This window comes from Filicampus tigris, chromosome 13 (genome assembly GCF_054856515.1).
Source record: "Filicampus tigris isolate MCC_2025a chromosome 13, RoL_Ftig_1.0, whole genome shotgun sequence".
In the NCBI taxonomy this organism is placed as follows: domain Eukaryota; kingdom Metazoa; phylum Chordata; class Actinopteri; order Syngnathiformes; family Syngnathidae; genus Filicampus; species Filicampus tigris.
In genome coordinates, this window is record NC_141229.1 from 2,266,607 (window position 1) to 2,282,204 (window position 15,598).

At 41.8% G+C, this 15,598-nt stretch overlaps 1 protein-coding gene across 7 annotated transcripts in view; it reads left to right on the forward strand.

Moving 5' to 3' along the window:
* Nucleotides 1–15,214, forward strand: part of syne1b (spectrin repeat containing, nuclear envelope 1b) — a 106,089-nt gene extending 90,875 nt beyond the window's left edge. For 6 of the 7 annotated variants that reach the window (XM_086049667.1, XM_086049666.1, XM_086049672.1 and 3 more), the window contains 11 exons: nt 413–758; nt 1,774–1,842; nt 2,863–2,969; nt 3,704–3,830; nt 4,306–4,517; nt 5,409–5,609; nt 5,997–6,125; nt 7,016–7,228; nt 7,771–7,866; nt 9,907–9,965; nt 14,180–15,214. In XM_086049667.1, coding sequence (XP_085905793.1) covers nt 413–758; nt 1,774–1,842; nt 2,863–2,969; nt 3,704–3,830; nt 4,306–4,517; nt 5,409–5,609; nt 5,997–6,125; nt 7,016–7,228; nt 7,771–7,866; nt 9,907–9,965; nt 14,180–14,423 — 1,803 coding nt within the window. In that variant the 3' untranslated portion in view covers nt 14,424–15,214. The remainder of the gene's footprint in view (nt 1–412; nt 759–1,773; nt 1,843–2,862; nt 2,970–3,703; nt 3,831–4,305; nt 4,518–5,408; nt 5,610–5,996; nt 6,126–7,015; nt 7,229–7,770; nt 7,867–9,906; nt 9,966–14,179) is intronic. The other variant, XM_086049669.1, reaches the window with a different exon arrangement.
* The last annotated feature ends 384 nt before the right edge of the window (nt 15,215–15,598 follow it).

The window sequence follows — 15,598 nt, forward strand, 5'->3', positions numbered from 1 at the left end:
TATTTGCTGAATTCCCAGAAATGTGAAAAGAACTCTGAAATACTTCTGAAGATGCAATTAGCAAATTACAAACACAATGTAAAGGACATTAAAAAAAACCTGACATTTTTCTCCTATTTCTTTTTTGTCAATTTTATTTTAACATTTTTAAATGAATAGAAATAAAATGGAAGCCAAGACCATTTCTCCTACTTTTCTAAATTTTGTCTTTTTTTTTTGTGAATACATGGCAAAGTAAGAAAATGAAATTCATTCATGTCTTAGAGGGGGGCATTTACAAATTCCAAAATAATGTAAAAATATTTATTCTAAACAGGAAAATAACAAAAATGAAGCCAGCAGAAAACATTTTATGCTGTATTTTTATTAATTGTCCTCACGGGCTCACTCGATCTGATTAATTTTCCTTCAGCTGGCCGAGGACGACGCCGAAGCGTCCCTCTCGGACCGCGAGCTGGAGCTGGACGAGCCCGCCGACCTGTCGGGCGACCTGTCGGGGCTGCCGCCGTGGAGCGAGCGCCTGGGCGACGGCTTCCTGTCGCCGCTGCCCTCCTCGGGACGCTCGGCGGCCTCGCTGGCGGCGCAGCTGCGCACCGAGCGCTCGGGCCGGGACACGCCGGCCAGCGTGGACTCCATCCCGCTGGAGTGGGACCACGACTACGACCTGAGCCGCGGACTGGAGAGCGCCAGTCGGGCCCTCAGGGAGCAGCAGAGCGAGGAGGGAGACTTCCTGCAGCCGGCTGCCTCCGCCTTGTCAGGTCGGTGCTCGACACCCATGTTGTCAACCACTTGCCTGCTGATGCTTATTTGTTGCTCAAAGTTGGCAAAATGACTTTGCCAGTGTGTGATGATGTCATTGCGTAGTCACGTAGAACGTTACGTAGATCTCACGGTGGGCTTACTCCAATTCCTTGCCCATCTCAGCAGAGTAAACGATTGAAAAGTGTTCTTTAAGTTTATCGTCAAGTTTTATTTGGGGTGCTCGAGAGCCCCGATCCAGCCAGTTTTCGATGTTTCCCTCCTCCAAAACACTTGTTTCAAATGATCAGGATCATTATCAGGTTTCGCAGAGCTTACTTATGATCATTTGAATCAGGTGCGTTGGAGGAGGGAGACATCTAAAACGGGCTGGATAGGGGCTCTTGAGGACCTCTGGTCCAAAACAAGCAGAATGCAGTCCCTCGAGGACCGGACTTTGACACCTGTGCTCTCTGATTAATCCCAAATAGAGTTCAGTTGTTCCAGTTGGCTTTTCCCTAACATTGTTTTTGTGTTCTAGCAGAAGCCTGGAATTATTTTAGCTCCTTTTTTTGGGCTACAATTTCACTTAATATTTTTGTCCTTTGAGTTCCATGTTTTTACACCCAGCAGAACGCAGTTTATTTCCCACATTTTTTTTTTTCATTATCACCTGTGCCTCATTCATTCATCTCGGCCATCTTGCAGCTTCACTGGAATGACGTCTGGTGAATAAATGACTGCCCTCTAGTGGATTATTTGTACAGCGCACTACATAGTATACATCTGGCTTTTCAACACCCACCCCCAAAAAAAAATCACACTGATGATGTAGAGGCCTCAAAAAGTCAAGTATCACATATGATACGTTTGGCATTGTCCGTTCGAGGATTCAGACAGCAGATGACAGCGTGGTGGCGTTTCAATGAGCCCTCACAGTGTTGTACTTCCACACGCCCCAAAATGGCGGGATGGTCAAATGTGTAAAAGTGGCCAGTGCTGAATGTGTGTGTGCTTCACAAATGTGTCTTCCAGATCTAGTGATCCCAGAGAACCCGGAGGCCTTTGTTAAACTAACCGAGAAAACACTGAGGTGCTCCGCTGGTAGGCAACGTGCTAACGAACCTAGCATGCCTCCGGGAATAACACACTCAGTGGCACCTGTGGCCGTAGAGCTTTCACCGCGTTTGGATTTGTGTTCATTTCCACTTTTTGCTAGCCGGTAGCAACACTTCTCTAACACAGAGGGTTCCATTCCATTTCTTTTGGTCCCCCTCAATTGAGGAAAAAAACTGTGACCTAACAGAAATGGAGCCGAGCCCAGCCTCTTCTTTCTCACTTTGCTTTGCGCTGTGTGTGGCTATAGACCTTTTCACCAGGAAGTCACGGGTGGCAAAGGCTCAAGCGTTGTCATAGTCAACAAACACTTGTATGTCATTTGACCAGCCGCCGTAATTGAAATGTCAACGGGTGAGTTGATTTTGAAAAGAGACGTGGTGGCAATTCAGACGTGATCACTGAATTGACTTTTCTGTTGCTCTGATTAATAGCACACTAGCACCATTCAGACGTTGAAATGGATAGCGCGCCAAAGCGCCGGCGTTAGCTTAGCAGGCGCCGTTTTGCAAACATTTTATTCAAAGCTGTGAGGGAATGTGTTCCACAAACCAGACGATGGTTTGGTTCCCGGTCCGTCCCTTTAGAAGAGGCCACGCCACCTCCAGACAATCTTGCGCTTTTTCTCTCCGCGACTTGTGACGACCTCCGCTGGATTTCTCCTCCTCGCCAACAATTTCGGTTCAAGTCAGCGGTAGTCGGTCACATTTCTGCCACCCGGAAGTGCCTTGGCACATGTTGTTCACGATGACGATGAAAAGGTCTATGAAAGCTCTTTGCATGTTGTGTTTCCTCTTCTTTTGGGCGAAGGGGGTGGCAGGTTAGCATCAGGTGATCTTTGCACAGGCTTCCGCCCACACTTTTCTACTTGCGTCACCTCTGCCGTGTGGCTGTCTGGACGGGGCCTTTGACCGTGGACCTTTTTCACACGCAAACAGCCCGCGTACTCTGGGTGTTGGCGCGATGACGAGCAGTGTGTGTGTGTGTGTGAACACCTTGTGTCCGCAGGGGAAGCGGCCTCAGCTGACCCGCCGCACGTTCAGCCGCCGCTCGCCGACGGCAGCCGCAGCCGCACGCACGCCGCCGTCGACCTGGATGCCTCCTACATGGGATATGTATGCTTGAGTTGATTAGAGTTCTTTGGTTCATTTTTAATCATTTTGCCTTAATTGATTGTTTGTGTGTGTGTGTGTGTGTGTGTGTTTTTTTTAACGTATTATTTGTATTAATTTTATTCTGTGTTTAATGAAACAGCGCAGCAAAATGTTTGCTATAATGCTAACGATGTTGCCATTCTATTTCTTTATATTATTATAAACACCAAATATTAAATAAATATAAAACATTTATTTGTTAGCTATTTGTTTTATTTGATGATTCTGTGGAATAAAATATGCGTAATAATGTATTATATACAAATTATATTAGTATTTACTCATAAAATACGTACCACATAGTTGCATATAATTAAAAAATATTGTATAATACCTTTATTTTTTTACTTAAATAATACATAATTGATATAATGCAAAAGAATAATAATATAATGAAATATTTTGTTCTATTATATATTTTTATGATTATTTTGAAATATAGCAAGTCATTGTACATACAGTAATCAATTTATCGTAACAAATTAGGATACAGTTTTCTCCAAATACAATAATAATAACGTAATATATTTTAAAAAATGATTTATACTTCGTTGTAGCATTTGTATTTTTTTTTTTATGTTGACATTATATACTTATATTGTGTATTTGTGTTTTGTGCCGTGTTAAATCAACATATTCCTGAGAATCGTCATCACTTACTGAGTAGTCGCGGCTCTTTCTTGCGCGTGCTGCAGATGCGACTGCTGGGTGAGTGTCGCGGCAACATCGACACAGTCAAGAGGATGGGCTACGAGCTAAAAGAGGAAGAGGACACGGCGTCCGGCCTGGCCAATCCCAGCAGCTCCGAGTCCCAAACATCTGGTGAGCCGCACCGCTCACTTGCTGCATTCCGAGACCTGCCCTTTTTCGCACCGAATAGCAGCGACGGGGTACTCGAGTCACATGAAATGCCTGTTTACGGCTAAAAAGCTGCGTTTTCTTTTCAAGACATTTGTATTATAAAAGCAAAGTTAGGGCAAAGTGTTGTAAAACATTTAAATGTTGGGCTTGTAATTCATATCTTTTGTTGTTGTATGTACCCAAAAATAATTGATTTTAGTCATGATATATATTTTTTTAAAAATAATCGGCCGATTAATCAGCTATTGGAAATTTTTTTTCTGCCAAATATCAGACTCGCCCTAAAAAAGTTCGCATTGGTTCGACCGATGCAAGTCGGCTTTATTTATTTCTTCATCCCTTAATCGCAAAAGAGTCTCAGAGGTCGTTACAAGCCCACGGTTGACAAATATTAACAACATCCATCCCCTGATGACTTTGGCGGGTTGTTTTGCAGGCGTGATCGAGCGCTGGGAGCTCCTGCAGGCTCAGGACCTGAGCAAGGAGATTCGCAGCAAGCAGAACCAGCAGCAGTGGCAGCAGCTCAACTCGGATCTCAACAACATCTGGACGTGGCTCCGGGAGGCGGGCGATGAGCTGGAGCAGCAGCGGAGGCTGGACCTCAGCACCGACATCCAGACCATCGAGTTCCGCATCAAGAAGCTCAAGGTGTTATGCCGGACTGAACAAATAATAAAATGCAGGAGGACGCCTGATTCCAAACACCAGAGCACTTAGTAAAGGCACTCAACAAATTTAAACGTTATATTATTGTTAGTGCTGTCAAACGATTACAATTTTTTAACGAATTAATCGCAAAATTTTCTCAAATTAATCGCGATTAATCTTATTTTTCAACTACAATGTTTTACGAAGCTTGGACTTGTTATTTACTTGAGTAAAATCTTGGAATTAATGTGGAAAAAAAACAAAAGTACATTTCGGTTCAAAGACTGTTCTAATAGCTTTCTTTGATCCTAGAATACAAATTATTTTCCAGTAAAATACAACAGTTGAACGATACACCAAAGACGTGCGACTAATATGGTGTTTGAATTTGGCTTTGTGAAGTGTGCAAATTATTTTGCATTTCTCCAATGAGCCGTCAAGCAACTTTTTAAAATTAAAACTACGTGAAAGACCGTCTTTGCGACAGTGACTCTCCTCTAAGTTTGGCTGCACAGTGAGCAGAGGTCAGCTGCTACAGGAAGTAAATAAAACTGAGTTAAGTGAGTTAATGTTTTTAGTGCGTTGTGAAATTCAAATTAATCTCCATAGTTAATGCTTTAATTTTGACAGCCCTAATTAATATACATTCTAAATTTTGAGTTTGCCATTACAACACGAATACTGTAGTTAAATATGTCAAGTAAAAAAGACTGCCTTTAAGAATGTATTGTTAAGTGAAGACTAGATTTTGATTCAAGTGTTAACAGTAGGCAGACTTTTGGATTCATGATGAAAGAGTCCAGTTGCCTCCATTCAAGCTTTGCGGAAGCAGAAGGTGACAATGACTTCTCCTGCCGGGTTGCCTTTAAACGGGTCCGCTTGTGTGTCCAGGAGCTGCAGAGGGCTTGGGACAAGCGCAAGGGCATCGTGCTCTCCATCAACCTGTGCAGCAGCGACTTTGTGCACTCGGACACGGACGAGTCCAAGGAGCTGCAGGCCAAACTCAAGGACATGAACAACCTCTGGGACAAGCTGGCCGCCTCCTTGGACGAGTGGAGGTCCTCACTCCAGGGAGCCCTCATGCAGTGTCAGGTGGGTGCCCGCAAACTGGCCAATATGTCCATCATCATCTTCACAGGTGCAACAGTAACTAAAAGTACCAATACTTATATGTCGGTTAAATCTGTTTAAAGTAATTGTAAAATTATGTTGCTACCTATGTTCCGTTTTTCACTGATATATTTCTCAGTTCAAGTGAGATGAGGAGCTTTATTTAGAAAAATGTTGTCCTTTTCCACCATCTTATGGAATCTATATGCAATTATAACACAGTATAAACCTTATTAGTTTAGCATTGACATTTACAGATTTTATTGATTTTTTTTTTTAAGTTAAAGTCATCAGAAAAATAAGTATTCAAGCAAAGATGCCGTACAGTATTTGTACTTCATTTCCCACCTCTGCCGATCCCACAAACAGGACTTCCACGAGATGAGCCATGGCCTGCTGCTGTGGTTGGAAAATATTGACCGCAGGCGCAACGAAGTGGTGCCCATCGACCCCATCCAGGACAGCGACACTCTGCAAGAGCACCACAAAGCACTCACGGTACGAAAATCCAGTCATCTTGGCTTCTTGATAGGAATTCCTTTACTTCAGAGCAAAGAAATTAAGTTGGATTACTTGCTATTTTAGGCATGACTTTTTTTGTGGGTCTACTCATGATAGACAGGTCTGCCAAATTTCACGTTTCTAAATCAAACTGGCCTTATGTTTTTTTTAATTCTCAAGGATGCTCTGAGCCAAAATGGCCACTTCACACCAAAGTGGAAAACTTCCTGTGTCTTTTCAGTCGTGTGTTCTTGACAATTTTTTGTGGGTCCACTCATGATAGACGTACTGCAAAATTTCAGGATTCTAATACAAATTGGCATTAAGATCAAATTTTTTTTTTTTAGACTTTTATGTCACACTACTCATTTTAGACATGTCTGCCAGATTTCATGCTGCTAAGGGAAGCTGGCATCAGGGGCTAAATTAAAAATAGAGTATGGTCCCTAGCCAAGATGGCCGCTTCAAACCAAAGTGGAAGACTCCCTGTGTTCTTACATGAATGTGTTTTGGAGCCTTTTTTGTGGCTCTCGCATGAGAAGAGAAACTTGCTTTTGGAGCTGATTTTTAAAATCTTTTTTTAGACATAGACCGGCGGGTAGTAGAATCCACTCCCAAGCCAAAATGCGTGCTTGAACTCACAGTGGAAGACTTCCTGTGTCTTTTTGGTCATGGGTTCTTTGGTCTTTTTTTGCGGGTCTCCTCGCGATAAATATGTCTGCCAACTTTCATTCGTTTGGCTTCTAAGGGGAATTGGCTTTGGGGGCTGAATATTCAAAAATATATTGTAGAGTCGCGCTACTGATGCCAAAATGGCAGACTTCCTGTGTCCATCCTCGGCCTGGGCCACACTGAAGTGTAATCAGAGTGGTGACTGGCGGTTGCAGCAAATCCGCCAGGAGCTGCTGGACTCTCAGCGGAAGGTGGCCTCGCTGCAGGACATGGCGCTGCAGTTGCTGGTCAACTCGCGGAGCGGCGACTGCCTGGAGGCCAAGGAGAAGGTCCACGTCATCGGCAACCGCCTCAAGCTGCTGCTCAAGGAGGTCACCCGAGACCTGAGGGAGCTGGCCAGGATCCTGGACATGACCAGCAGTCAGCAGGTACACCAAATCTTCGCCACGAGCCCCAAAGATGCGCCTATGATGGACGCCTGCCCTTCGCAGCTCGTAAAAATACAAATGACTACTTTCTTCTTTTCAATACATAGCAGACTCGCTATGGCCGAATGTATTTTATCATTTTCATTCTAACATTTTTGTGTCCATTTGTGTATTTTTCCCCTAATATTTTGGTATTTTGCATGTCATTTTTTTAAACATTCAGTATATTTGGTTTTAGTATTTGTATAGTTTTTAAGAAATATTTTGTCCTGTTTTTGTATTTTCTCAATTGTATTTTTTTTTTCATTTTCTGTTGTGAAATTTTTAATTGAATGCTATATTTTTTTGTCAATTTTTTCCATCTAACATTTTTTTATCTTTTAAATATTTTTGTTACATCTGATATTTATTTAGTAAGCTCTCATGTTTTAGAAATTACCTTATTTTTATTTTCTTTTTTGGTTTGCACATTTTTTTTTTTTGCCTCATTCTCGCTTTTGTCCGGACTGAACTTTGACCGTGTCCACCTTGTGTTTCCACAGGATCTGTCATCTTGGTCGTCTGCGGATGATTTGGACACGGGATCCGGGTCGCTCAGTCCCGCCTCGGGGAGGAGCACTCCGAGTCGGCGCCGATCGGTAACGTATACGCCTCCCCCCTCCTGTTCCTCTTCAACCCCACCGGGACCTCCGCCGCCAGCATTCAATTAGCCCCTTTCACGCACAGTTTACCGGAAATTGTAGAATCAGAACTATAGCAGAAGATCGACAATCGACTCAGCTGTGACTTTCACACTGAACTGAAACTTTAAAATTGAAAAACACATTTATGGAATAAAATAGGAAAAACCAAACCAAAACTACATATTGACGTTTATAAAACTAGCAAATACAAATTAGAATGACAGCGAAAATGTGTGTCGTTTTCGTCTTTTCCGCCAATTGCTGTAATCCATGAGCTTCCAGGGTGAATTTTCAATGTATTTATAGTAGTGCTGTCAAACGATTAAATTTTTTTCAACTAATCGCAAAATGTTCCATAATTAATCGCGATTAATCGCATTTTTCAACTACAATTTTTTACGATGCTTGGAACCGTTATTTACTTGAGTAAAATCTTGGAATTCATGTGGAAAACAAATAAAGGTATTTTTCTTTACATAGGCTATTCTAATAGCTTTCTTTGGTCCTTGAATACGAGTCTTTTCCTGTAAAATACAACAGTTGAACGATACACCAAAGACGTATGGTAACTAATATGGTATTTGAATTTGGCTGTGCAAAGTGTGCAAATTATTTTGGATTTCCCCGAGAAGCCGTCAAGCAACTTTTTAAAATAAAAATATGTGAAATTCCATCTTTGCGACCGTGACTCTCCTCTAAGTCTGGCTGCACAGTCAGCAGACGTAAGTTGCTACAGCAAGTAAACAAAACTGAGTTAACTGAGTTAATTTTTTTTAGTGCGTTATGAAATTAAAATTAATCTCCATAGTTAATGCTTTAATTTTGACAGCCCTAATTTATATGACTATAATGAAGGAAAAAAAAAGTATTCCACTCCTGGCTTGCCTGAAAATTCTCAAATACGCTAAAAGTGAAGAGGGCTTCACTTTTTCCACATTTTCTTCTTCCCAAATGGATTCAGTTCATTTTTTGTTCCTCCAAAGAAAAAGCTAGGCAGTGTGAAAGGGGCTATCAACCTGCACCCCATGAAAGTCACAAAGTTCACCTTCCTCCCATACCGAGATCTTTCCTCCACCCCTCCTCCGCACCTCCACCTCCACCTCCACCTCTCCTCTCCTCTGGCTTCCCAAACTTTTCACGCATTTATGACTAGTGCAGCACACCCAGCAAGAGAGAGCCAGCAATCTCTTATTTTTTCCTTCCTTTACTTCCAACGTCACACCTCCAAGTGACCGAAGAATCTTTCCCCGTAAGCCTTCCTTGGAACTCTTCCTCATTTGACTTTGGACCCCAGCGAATGCCGCTCATGTTTGCTGTTTAGTGCAGCAGAGCTTGATAAATGGACCTTCTCACCATGATGTCACGTGTATGTACTTCCGGGTGGCAAAAGTCATCTCTGATGACACCACTAGTTTAAAAAAAAAAAAAAATGTAGACGTAAAATGTTGTGTTTGTAGATTCTCAGTCAACCAGGTGCGTCAGTTAAATTGAAGCAACTTGATTTTGTTTTGTTGTTTTCCGAAAACGTTCCAAAATGACTTTGCCAATTATGCTATTAGGCTAACGATACTGTATTACGTATTATTATGTACCAATAGATTGATTTTTGTTTTTATGTTATTTTTTTGGGGAAGAAAATGATTTTTTTTAAAAAAAACACACACACACAACAGGTTTTGTCTCAGTTGAGGTCAGTGGTAGCCAATCGCTTTCTGCTACTCGGAAGTATCCCTGCGCCGAACATTATGAAAAGGTCTCTCAGCATGCTGATGCTGTTGTGGTTTTCACATGAATGAATGAACCTGCCGCCATGTTGTTGTTTTTGTTTTTTTTTCCTGTGGCCGCTCGCCTCTCGTCGTCACTTTAGGGGGACGCGGGTGTCATCGGTGGCTTCTGTCTTGATTTGCCTGGACTGAAAACTTTTCTTTTCTTTTACACCTCCCTCCATCCCCCCTCCCCCCCCCCTCCTTCTACCAACCCGTTCATTGCAAACAGCGGCGGGGCAAATGTAGTGTGTCACAGCACGGAGGCCCTGTGAGCGGTCCACAGCACAGGTACATGGTTCTGTTGGTTGCTAGCACACTCGGAAGATGATGGAAGGCGGCGGCCGCACGGATTCCAGAACAGAGCTTCCGAACCGTTATTTACGTCGAAGCAAATATCAAGCAAAAATGTCACGGAAAAGTCGGTCCCTTGACTTAGGGGTTTACAGTGAAGCCCGACTATTCTCGGGGGATGGGGACGGAGCCCTGCTGCAAAAAGTGAAAATCGCAAAAAAGACAAAATCAGCGACTAATTGGCTCCTCCCCCTGAACGCTTTGTAACTGACTTTTGCCGCCAGGGTGTCGGCACATACAGCATGCCTCAGCTCACTTGCACTAAGGTGCCTCCAGATGGCACCAAAGCAATATGTTATCAGTCAAGAAGTGAATTTGGTAGGACAGGTTCAAATAAACAACTGCCAACAGTTGGCTCTGCGAATGGCAAACCACAAATACGCGAGGGTTTGCTTTAATTCATTCGTGAACATGATGGACGTCTGATTTTTGACAACTTAATTCTCTTGTACATCAAATTGATTTTTCCCATTCAAATTCACTAACATGCCATTGATCCGTTCTAGAAACTTTTTAAAAAATGTTTCGAATAAAGAAAAAAGAGCTTTACAGTGGACCCCCACATACTCGCAGTTTGGCACTCGTGGTGAATTTTTTTTGCTCAGTATTTTTAAAAAGTTTGTGTAATTTTATTTATATATTTGGGGGATTTCGGGTACCCCACTTCATTATTCTCGGGTCGGCCTGGTCCCTGTGAATAATTGATGCACGTTCAATTGCATTAAAAAAAAAATATATATATATATATATATATATATATATATATATATATTTTACGGGTGGGAATCTATGGGTACCTCACAATTCGATCCGATTACAATTCAGAGGCCCACAATTCGATTCAATTCTGATTCAGAGTCCTATGATTCGATGTGATTCTGATTCCGATGCATCACTACATTGGCTTACATTTTATAGTCTATGCAAAACACCGATACCTTTTTAACAACAAAAAAACTCAAGGAAGAGAAAGGATTTGGATTTCACACTTTGACTTCGCTGCGCTCGTATGAGGTTTCGCTTGTTCCGCCCTCTTGTCACGTATTAGCTTAGCCTAGCGCAGACACCTGACGTACAAACGCACTTAATCACTAGCGCGTGCTGTTGTTTTTTTATTTATTTTTTTATTTAAACTTTAAATATCGATTATTAATACCTATGGATCGATTCAGGATCTTTTTAATACGCCGAACGATGCATCGAAAAAACGATTATCGTTCCCACCCCTAATATATATATTTGTGTGTGTGTTCTTTCTGGCATAGCTAGATCAAGAAAGATTTGTAGCCATGAAATGATATTTTCCAGATAAATCAAGCGAAATTGGATCATGTCCCGCGTGGTTGGGAATCCCTGTTCTACCCTCTATTTTTTTTTTTCAAATTGCGTGGTAGTGAATTCCATCATCTTCTGCAAGTCTAGACGCTCTTGTGTAGGCCGACTGACCAGCGGCAGCCCTCCCTTCCTGGTTTTGAAGGAATTTCCGCTGCTTAATAATAACCAGCCGCTGGATTCGCCTGTACGTGTTTCTCTGTAGCTAACACCAAGGCCCCGCCACTAGTGGGCGCACTTGCCCTTCTTTGTCTCTTCAACAGCCATCAAATGTCTGCAATGAACAACACAAAAGGCTGCCGTTTCTCTCTTTGTGACTTTTCTTCTTCTGTTGCTATGTCACCAACTATGACCGCCCACCCCCCCAAGCACCCCCCCCACCCCCTGCCCCCCTTTCAGTCACCGCCGCTCGCCATTTGTGCGGCCGCCTACTGCACATCATCGTTGCACCTTTTGAAGCCTGCTTTCTCTGCATTGGTTGTACTTGCAAAACTCCAAAGTCTTGCCGTTTTCCGGTTAGGATCGAAAGGAAAGCCGACGTTGTCATTGCGTAGCGTGTGCTGCCATTTGTCGCACGGTTACTTATGACACTCACCCTGGGTAAAGTGGGATCGATGAGCGTCATTGTGATGGGGCTTTATTTGGGCAAATTCATTCATCGACGGCCTTAAATTTGCCCTAAATGGCTGACACCCTGTGTCATTTCGGACATCTTGAGACTTTTCCATTCGTTTTGTTATGGTAGGCAAGCAAATTTCACGTTGGTCAGTGAAACTGCTGTCTGGGGCTGGAATTGCAAAATAGCGAATATTTGGTACAGACGAAACATGTACCGTGTTAGGTTTGAATAAATGAATGACCAACTCATGTTGTCCTTGGGGCTAACTAGTACCCATTGGCACCTGTTATTTCTTTATTCATTTATTTTATATTGTTATAGTATATAGGCAATTCACTTGAGAGTCAGCTCGTGTACTCAGCTCTGCAAGCAGCCAACCGTATTGTGCCCTGCTTAGAAGTCCCCTCCCAAAAAAAAAAAAAAAAAAAAAAAAAAAAAGAGAGAGCCTGCGACAGTGGTTCTTGAAACCTTGACTTTTTAAAACCACGGTAAACCTTCAAACTGGTCATGAGCCCATGTCTGGTCTTGACAAGACACATGCGCCCAATTTTATGGTGTCTGTGGCTACTTTTTTATATTCAACTCCCCAGGGGGCACGCTTGAGAAAATGTGCCCATAATGGCTGCTTCCAAACAAAATGGCCGACTTCCTGTTCTATATCATGCAGACTTTTTTTTGTTTTTGTTTTGTTTTTTGTCCACCCAATTCCGTGTCAGTCGGTGAAACTGATGTGTCAGCGGTCAAATTCTTTCCAACTTTCAAAGGGCTGCTTCATATTCGGCTCCCCAACCAACCATTTTACCGAGAAAATGTTAGACGGATGGTAAGACTTTGCAGTTTTGCTGCATATTCATGAGCACTTTGTGGAAAAAACGACCATCCTCCAATGTCTCAGCCTGTTCCTCTCGTCGGAATGACGTCGTCTAATAATACAGCCTCTCCCAAACTGGTCTCTTAATTAAAACACGCACGCACACACACACACACACGGGCACACACAGTGCCCGGTCTCAGCATGACGCTCGCTGTCATTTCTTTGCCACTCGTTCATTTGTTCACTCACTCACCCACTCATTCATTTACTTCCTGGTTGATCTTCTGCTACTGCCGAAGACCCCGTCATGACCTCAATCAATTGCATTCAAGACCCCCTTCCACTTTACTTGGAATGTTGTGGTAGCGCCAGTTAGCATATTAGCACAGCGACGTGTTTGATTATAGGCCACGAGTCATGTTCATTTAATTGAACCTTGATTCAACCAGGTAGGTCAATTGAGAACCATTTCTCATTTACCATATATTTTGAAAGGCTTAGCAGAGTGTGGTTTTATCGGTTCATTTGTTGGACTTTTTAAAAACATTTTTTTACAGTATTAAATCAGCAAAAACAAATTTTGCTTTATCAATTAATCTAGCGTGATTTTCTCTTGTGAAATGTTTGTCTTTTTCATTATTTTTCTTACAAGAGCTAATAAAGGTCATATGTTTTAGGTTTTATTTTGGTTAAAAGGGTTTGATGCGCAAAAACGTTTTTAATTGTAGAATTGATCACATTTTCGTCTTTCATTGATTTTCGAAAAATTGGTAATAGTGTGTGATCTATCTAATCTATTTGATTTTTTTTTTTGTACATCAGCACAGTGTTTTTGTTTACCTTATTTTACCAAATAAATATAGTTTGATTTCCTATTATTGAATCATTTTTTCAAATAAATGTTATTATTCTTATATAGTTTTCATTTGAAAAATATTGAATGAAATTAATTGTTAATATTAAAGGATATTGATTATTTGTTTGAGTTTTTCTTATTATTAGAACATTAGTTTTTATTTGACTTTTTTCCAAATATGGTATTTTTTCATTCATTATTTGTATTCATTTGCATAAGAAAAATAAAGACCATTTTTTAGTATTTGATACACCAAAAACTTTTGGTTTCATGTTGATCAAATAATGTAATGTGCTATTAATTTACATTCCATTTTAATTGGTTAGTTTGATTACAGTGCGTTTTCATAGTAGGCTGTTTGTTTATGTCACATATTTTTTTTTTTTTTTCAAATTTTACATCAGAACCTTTTTTTGTTGATTGTTAGCGCCCCCCAATCATCAACCCGCACACACACACATTAAAAAAAAGTGTGATTTTCTCTGCCAGATATTGTCCTTTGTCTGAATGTAACATTTGCTCTTTGGCAGGTGTCGCAGCGCCGCTGGGTCCGCTTCCTGCCCTTCTGACACGCCGCCGCTTCCGCCTTGGGGCGCGTCCTTTGCACGCCGCGTTCTGCGGGTGGCGCTGCCGCTCCAGCTGGCGCTCCTGCTGCTGGTGCTCGTCGCCTTCCTGCTGCCCTTGTCCGAGGCGGACTACTGCGCCCAGTCCAACAACTTCGCCCACTCCTTCTACCCCATGCTGAGCTACACCAACGGGCCTCCGCCCGTCTAGAAAGCGCAAGTGCAAAAAAAGACCCCGTCTGGAGCCAAAAGGAAGAAGCGCCCCATGAAACCCTTTGGAATGATCTGGATTGCTGCGTAAGTTTGACGTAAATGGTGAGCAAGTCAATCAGTGTGATGAGACTGGAGGTGTTGGTTAACGCCCTCTGCCCCGAGGTTATTCAAGTTAGCGGAAAACAAACGAAATGCACAAGTCCAGCTCGTTCCAAAGGCTTCACAAACTTGTTCTTGAAACTATATGTGATTCATTCCCACGGAAACTGCTGCTTGTAGTTCCAGGAAGTAAACAAAAACATTCCAGGACAGTAAAAGAGTCTGGTTTTAAACCTGGTAAAGGACTCCGGAACTACATTTAGGCACGAGTTCCCGCGTCATCATGAATCATCATCATGTGGCGAACGGAGGATTTACAAGAAAACGATGCACCAAAGTAAAATGGCTGAAACGCAGGCTGTGATTTTTTCTCATGATTCGACTTAGTAATGCTTAACACATTGCAACGTGTATTTTTTTTTCCGCATGCAGTTCCACATCCCCACCATCCATTTTGAACCGTACGCGCCGAGATTATTTTTAAAGGACGACGTTGGTCGTTTTATTTTTTCAACATATCAAAAACTATGGAGCCAGATAGAAACTATTGTATTTTTTTTGTATGCTTATCCGGTGTCAGAAGTGTAACAAAGTGAGGATGATCATGTGTGTGTGTGTGTGTACTGTTGTATATAATGTTTATGACAAATGTATACGCGAGCATCAGAAACAATGAATGCCAAATCTCTATTTTGATATCTGTGTTTTTATTCCTATGTTGAATTTATTCCTTCAAGTAGGTGTGAGTGTCTGAGTGGGAGAGAGGCGGTGTATTGAGTATCTTGTTTTAAATGTAATATATTTATTATTTATAATTTTGTATATATACATGTTTTTTTTAAGTTTAAAAAAAAAAGAAGAAGAATTAAATTAATTATAACTACATAAGGGGGCGGCCTGGCTCAGTGGAAGAGTGGTCGTTTTCCAACCCATAGATTGGTTTTCGATACCCGGAAGTTGTCACCGAAAGCATTTCTCCTAGTGACCAGGAGATAGCGACAGCGTAGCGCCTGTAACCTGGAAAAAAAATTGTTGGTTAAAGAAATAATAATAACAATAATAATAGTAGGGCGT